The following is a 7,266-nucleotide window of genomic DNA, read 5'->3' as shown; positions in this document are numbered from 1 at the left end:
TCCAAAAATCAAATAGCTACTGTTTGATTAATAATTTTTTCTTACAAAAATTAGTTTTACTATTTTTGATGGAGTTTTTTTTTCATAAAATTTCCTCCCCAGCTTGTAGACAACAGCAGATAAAATGAAAAAAGTATGGCAAAAAATCTGAGTCTGTACCCTACATAAAATAACTTTATACCTAATGGAAGTCGACAAGACAGTTCTGAGCAAAAATACCACATCACAACGAAGATTTGATGTTTGCCCGACATTTTATTATTTGTTTGATTTAAACAATTTTTATCAAGCAAATTGAGACGGGTCAAAATGCGCCATGGGAAGTCAGCAGTGTCAAAATTTTGCTGAATAAACATACAGGGTGTTAGGTAGCTCGGTGCAAAAATTTGGGGGGATGATAGAGGACCACATTTGACGAAAAAATCCAACTACACATATGGTCAAATCTGAATCGTTACAGAATTATTAAACACTAGTTGAGCCCGAATCTTACGACCCGGAAAACACAAAAGTCTGTCTGCGGATACATTCCATTTGCCAGTTTTTCGAAGATGTTTAATCATTGTATTAGTTCTTTGAGCTTTATATTAAATTTATTTGCATCCCGCCGTGCGAAGATTTTACGATTACAGTAATATAGCTCTAAAATGTTGTACATAAATGAGACACTGAAACAAATAGCTTTAATGCTAGAATTGGGTTTTATTTAACTAAATAAAAACTATCTCCACTGTGCTGATTCTATAGGTGGGCAAAATGGCTCTGTGTGGCTCTGAGTGGCGCTGAACCGTCCAATTACTACCACGAACCGCACAAATAAGCGCACGTTGATATCGCGACGAGCAGGCGAGTTGAGCAGTTGAATCAAGCAGTTAAGTCGAGCAATCGAGTCTAACAGTCGAGTCGAGCATTTGAATCGAGCAGTCTAGCCGAGCAGTTGAATCAAGCTGTTCAGTCAAGCAGTTCAGTCGTGCTGTCCATCGAGCTGGTCAGTTGAGCTGTCAAGTCGAGCATTTAAATCTGGTAATCTAGTCGAGCAATTTAATCGAGCAGTCGGGTCGAGTAGTAAGTCAAGCAGTTGAGTTGAGCAGCCGATTCAAATAGTTGAATCGAGCAGTTGAGTCAAGTAGTTTAGTTGAGACGAGCAGTTGAATTGAGCAGTCCAGTCGAACATTTGAATCGAATAGTGCACTCGAGCAGTTGAATCAAGTAGTCTAATCGAGCAGTCCAGTCGAGCAGTCTAGTCGACCAGTTGAGCTATCGAGCAGCCCAGCAGTCGACCAGTGAGATGACTGAGAAAAGGACCCATTGCTACGAAAGCATGACGTCCTGTCAGGGGCCTGTTTTTAGTTACCGATAAGCCTCTTATGATGTCCTGTCAGAGACCTGATTTTGACTACAGACAAGCCTCTTATAATATACTAGCTGTAACCCGCGCGTCGCCTCGCGTCAAATTGATAGCAAATTGGAGGTACGCTATGTAACGCTAACGCTATGTAACTCTATGAGGTGCATCTACGTTACTTTTGCTCGTCTTGAATGTAATGTGGTATGATTAGGTTGAGTCTTTGCTTAATGTGGGCGATTATTACCACGAAACTGCATATCGCGCCCCTCGTTTCGGCGACAGACATAAGCCTACTATATAAATAGATTGTGCCTTGCAGCAATTTTACGAGCCCTATGCAAATCCATATTTTATTAATAATTAGGCTGCTTACCAAATACATTGAAAATATGCTTATCAAGCAAGGAGGGGTACAATGAGTAGGCAATGACGATAAACTGATGGTTCAAATTGCTAAACTGCAAACGTGGAGGGAGACGCAGAAAACAACTATGCTAGTAATTTTTGCGTGGGTGTAACAACTCCCAAGTGAGTTGCTACCCCGACAAAATTCAGCAGCGCGAGACCCGGACTTCATCGCAAGGTCGGCGCGCTACTGGGCAAACTTGAGGGATTTCGCGATACAAAGTTCTCACTGAAATGGCCAACTTCTTTGAAAAACGTGTACTTTATTGTCCAGTGTAGTGTGTTCGATAGGTTGGGATTACGGTATGTATCACTCACTTTTTCCTTTTCTGCTCGTGGACGGTGACGATGACGAGTTTAGACCGGCGAGCGCTCGCTGATCCTCGGTGCGGCTACGGGCGTCTCCAATGCCGGGTGGCAAAATGGCGTCGACGACGAAATGGCGGGTAACGAATGGGCGGCCTGGAAAAGCGTTCCAGGTGGGTTCTTGCAGGCTCTTCCTTCGTTGTCGGAATTCGGCTGGCGACGGACGATACCGACTTTTGCCAAACCGAGAAGGGAATCCTCCTTTACGATTAGGGCCGCTGCCCGAGGGTAACGTCCTCCTTTGCGTTTATGATCGCGGACGATCAGAGGACCAATCGCTGGTCTTTTACAGGTTAGGCGTAGACAACCGTCAAGCAGCCTAGGCCGAAACGAGTGTAGAGTACCTTCGGTCGCTCGCAAGCTTCCGGAAACGCGATCGCCAATCGCAAAACGACAGTGTGTATAAAATACACAAAAAGGTCCTACAGGTGGGAGGGAAATTTACCCTTTTAGCAAAATCGTCGGGTTGTAGGTTTTATAATTTCCCTGAATTTACCTGAATGCCTATTTCGGCTAGTGAATTTATATCAATAGACTTTCAAAGTCACTGCACTTTGGCACATGTAATATTTTAAAACTTGCACTTCTAAAGCACTCACTCGCCTGATTTCAAATGGCCGTTGGCGCTTTGTTGAGAACTATCCTTTGATTCCTTTTAATTTATTTGGCGGTTTGTCGACTGCATTGTGTATTGTGCCGTTACCTGTTTACCCATCGGTGTTGTGGCGTGTGGTTGAAGTATGTTAAGTGTTTAGTACTAAGACTCAAAATAGGTGGGCGTTTATCAAAACATGCATAACAAATATAAAAACATTTAATTTTACTGTAACGATCGGTTACATGGGACTCTAAACCGGTGAAATCTCCGCAATAAAGATTTTTAGTTTGCGGTTCTGTTTGCCTTAAATTAGCTCTAGCACAAAAAGTATGCTGGATAGCTCAGTTCGGTTACTTTCGTTCGAAAACTGAGAAAGCGTTGGAGTGAAAATTGCCCTTAAACCTTCTACTTCATGAAATTTACAAACTTTTCAGAAGCAAAACGATATGAAATAAGTCCGTCGCAGCGTCGCACGCGGGGATCTAGTGTGCTATGCGAGATGTATAATTCCATTTTCAGATACTAATGCAACACCCAAAATGTAACGTAGAAAATGAAATTGCAACGAAACTAAAAGAGATAGGCGTTAAACGTCGAAGAACGAATTAAAGAACGGTACCAGGGTTTTAAATTGGTGGATAAAAGTAATCAACTTAATAACGTTTCTTTAGGGGAAATTTGATGCTTAATCACTTATTTCAAAACTTTTTGCCTCTAAAAGAACACCTCGTGGTTTTGAACGTTTCTTATGTAAAAAAATGTGAGGAATACGATGGAATTAAAACTTTTGAAATCAAATGACTACATTGAGAGAAAAATGCAAATTAGTTTTTAAAGCGAATTTTTGGCAACACTGCCGCTAAAAACTAGTATTTTTCGGATTCCTTGGACAATTTCCTTTGGAAACATGATAAAATAGTCTTTCTAAGCCTAGTATTTCCAGAGATATAAGCAAAAGAAAATAAGAGGATTTGATAAAATCGTGTCTTTTCATTAAAAATGGGAATGTCCAATCGGCACCAAATTCAGGATTTTTCTTGCTGACCTGAAACGAACAATCTGACAAAATTTAGTTCAAGTTCGAGAAGGTCGATTACAAGTTTGTACTTTTTCTCGGTCACTTGACGTGGAATGACCCAAGATGGTGATAATTCTTGGTTAACCGAAATCTAAAATAACAGTTAATAATAGTTAAATTATAGTTTAGAGTTTGTGCTTAACAGTTTTCTGCTTAATTTCAATTGTTTCAAGTCCTTAGTGGGAAGTACGAATTTACAAATTTTGTCCGGATGAGCCTATCGAATTCTTAAGGAACAAGTAATAGTTTATGTAATGCAATGTAAAGTAATAGTTCATTCATTTGCACATTGTTATCAGTGGTAATTCTAGAACATCTAGTGAAATTTTCCTTTAGAAATATAAGACTGCCTGCCTTTGGGGTATTGTTCAAGTTTCCTTTCAAAATAGATGATTTGTGAAATTTTAATACCTGGTGACTAAACCAAGCTAAAATATTTACAATATTTTTATTTTTTTTCGAGTTCACACTGACTCATCAAATGACTCCCACTCAAGAAAATGAAAACAAAAAAATAGAAATACTGCAAGTCATCCAACCATAGCTTCCTCCTAATGTTTGTGTACAAATCGTAAAGCATAACTTGCTTATATGGTAAGGCATAGCACTGCGACAACAAGCCAGACCTATATATGTAGATTAAGTAAAAGGAAATTTTATGACGGACCATTTTATCGGAAACCGCATCTCTATTTTCGATACTACCATCAAATAAATCAAATAAAAATAAACGATACAGTTTTTGTATCAGATTGAAAATCTATCTCTTAACCCGTTTAGGGTGCAGTTTCGATTTGATCTAGCTTGTGAGAAGACATAAAAGAATCGAGTTTTGTGGGACATTTTTTCCGAATCCTCTTGTTCATAGATCCATTTACACGCCAACGAAGACAGATTTGCATGAGTCTCGAACTGTCCACAATAGTTTACATTTTTATTAAACCTTCATGCATAAGGTGGTACGTATTATAGTTAATTAGTTTTAATTCATCCAAACAATGCAGAATGAGACAATCACGGAACAGTCGGATGCTATAGATCAAACGAGCACATAAAAGATCACAAGACTAAAATAAAGACGCCAATACAAAAGTGAAGGACAAAGCCTACGTTGAGAGTTTTGTTTATTTATTCCAATGATTGCCTTAACCGCTAGCAATTAATGATTGTCTCCAAATGTGCACCAGTTTCCTGTAATATCAATTCAAATTTTCACATATTTTTATTGAGGATACAAAGACTGTTAATTAATATAATTTAATACATTTGATTTTGGAGGACTGCTATTCAAAAACCGCTACTTGCGCTAACTTTAAGACACTTACAAAAATTTACTAACTTGTTCTTACTTTTTGCAATCAAATCATGCCAGATTAGCAGGGATGGCAACTTTTCAATTTTTTTTCAGTTTTTTTACTTCTCATTTTTCTTCAAGTGCAGTATAAATGTTTACCATCTTCTGTGCTTATTTTGACTATCACTTTGGGTGTTGATGTCTTAAGGTTTTTTTTAATGTCTGGCACCTCTGTTCGTTCTAGGCTGTACAATGACCCATCCGAATGCGACACAATGACGTATCGGGGAAATCCCGTCCGAAGTTGCCTCCTTCACGAAATAAATGAATTTGCAACAGATCAACATGAATACAAAGTGTATCACGGAGACTGCCAGACTCTTGTACTTTCGGCAATGTCTAATCGGAGATGAATGACACCGGAGGGGCTGCTAGGGGGTCTATTGTGGTTTCGCCGTTACATTCATAAAATAGATGAACTTCCCTGCTGCTGCTGCTGCTGCTGCTGCTGCTGCTGTTGCGGCCGTCGTTCGCGAGACCGGATGGAGGCGTTCAAGCGTTGTGGCGGGCCGAAACGCCGAATTGTGTGTTTCATGACGTATCAAACTGATCGTTGGGATTGGCGGTGGCCTGTTGACGGCCTTGCTTAACAAAAATATGTTTTATATTGAGTCAGGCGTGTGACGTGGTTGAGCGGAGTGCGAGGCCGGTGATAATGTTTCGTTTTTTGTTTCGATTCGGTCCAGAACAGGTTGCTGAATAAAAATACCATTGTATGTATGCATGCATAAATTTTTACATTGGGATAAGAAGCTTTTCTGGCGTATTTCCCGCCAGCATCGTTGTGGTGTTCATTCTTGGTTTTGATGTATAAAAGGTACGAGATTTTGCTATGAGTAAAGTAGTTTGCAAACGGAGCTGAGCGCTATAAGAGGTTAGTTACCGCGCAAGGAAAATAAAGCTGTGTTAGTCATTTGGCGTATTATTGCAAATTGGTGATAATTAATTAACGGAATTATTTGGAATATCTGGAAGTACCACGTTAAGGTGTACGTGACCAATACTCATGTCGTTTGTATTTAGTGGTGTTGAGATTCCATTGGTAGTTATCCTCACAACAAGAAACTTGACAGTTTAATACTGTTTAATATAGTTTGTGAACCAAGTGTCAATAACCGAAGCAATAAGCAAGACGACTAATTCTATTAAATATTGTGCAAAAAATAAAATTTTTGAAACTGAATTTGATTTATTGCCGTGAGTATGGTCACGTATACGCTAACAACGGAAATGAAATCAGTATTTTTGTAAACAAGACCATGTAGTGATATCCTTGATGTGCGCCAATGCCAGTATACCGCATGAATTCTTTTTTTAGCTTCGACAATTCATTTCAAAAATTTAGTGTAAATAATATTTCTAATCAAAAATGTTTTAATTTTTTAGATTTTTCAACAATGCAACCCACCTGCCTCGTCCTTGTGCTGGCAATCGTCGGCTCAACGATTGCTTTTCCGCAAAATGATGTACCTGTGCCGCAGGATGGTACCATTCTGATAAGTAGACCAGCAGGCGTACCGCCACTGGAGGAAGCAGTTGCTGAACCCGTTGCACAGGAACAACCCATCCAAGTTCCGGCCGATGCTCCAGCGCTCGATCTCGCTCAAGTCGATGCTGAGAATAGCCAAACCGAGCAAGCGACTCGTCAGAAGCGTCAATTTGGACTGGGAGGACTCGGAGTCGGTGTTGGAGTTGGTCTGATTGGTGGTGGTATCGGAGGAGGCTACGGATATCCTGGATATGGTGGATACGGCGGTTATCCAGGCTATGGTTACGGAGGATATGGTGGATACGGTTATGGTGGTTACGGAGGTTATGGAGGTTATGGAGGTTATGGAGGATACGGACATCACCACCATCACGGACATCATCACCACCGCGGGTGGTAAATTCAACTGATAAATTAGTGATAGACAACGATGAGATTGTGATATTTGCTTTACAATAAAACTAGGACGACACGTAAATGAGACTTTAAATACTTATGGAGTAATTTTTATTTTGAGAACTTTACATAAAAAGAAAAAGTTGGTTTGTATGAATATGATAAGGGTTCTATTGCTGCAAGGCTACAAAGTCTATTACAATTTGTATCAATTTACTCGAGCAAAGCTTAA

The 7,266-nt window shown here is 39.7% G+C and overlaps 1 protein-coding gene across 1 annotated transcript; it reads left to right on the top strand.

The window, feature by feature from the left end:
* The first annotated feature begins 6,546 nt into the window (after positions 1 to 6,546).
* Positions 6,547 to 7,038, top strand: LOC128740695 (pupal cuticle protein Edg-91-like). The gene has a single exon (XM_053836259.1). It carries the CDS (start codon positions 6,547 to 6,549, stop codon positions 7,036 to 7,038), a length of 492 nt encoding a protein of 163 aa, XP_053692234.1.
* The last annotated feature ends 228 nt before the right edge of the window (positions 7,039 to 7,266 follow it).

The sequence above is a fragment of the Sabethes cyaneus genome, chromosome 3 (genome assembly GCF_943734655.1).
Source record: "Sabethes cyaneus chromosome 3, idSabCyanKW18_F2, whole genome shotgun sequence".
Taxonomy (NCBI): Eukaryota; Metazoa; Arthropoda; class Insecta; order Diptera; family Culicidae; genus Sabethes; species Sabethes cyaneus.
This window is presented reverse-complemented; position numbering and strand designations above follow the sequence as displayed.

Bases quoted from the DNA above. Each gene is read 5' to 3' on its own strand.
- LOC128740695 (XM_053836259.1), top strand. From the start codon at position 6,547: ATGCAACCCACCTGCCTCGTCCTTGTGCTGGCAATCGTCGGCTCAACG.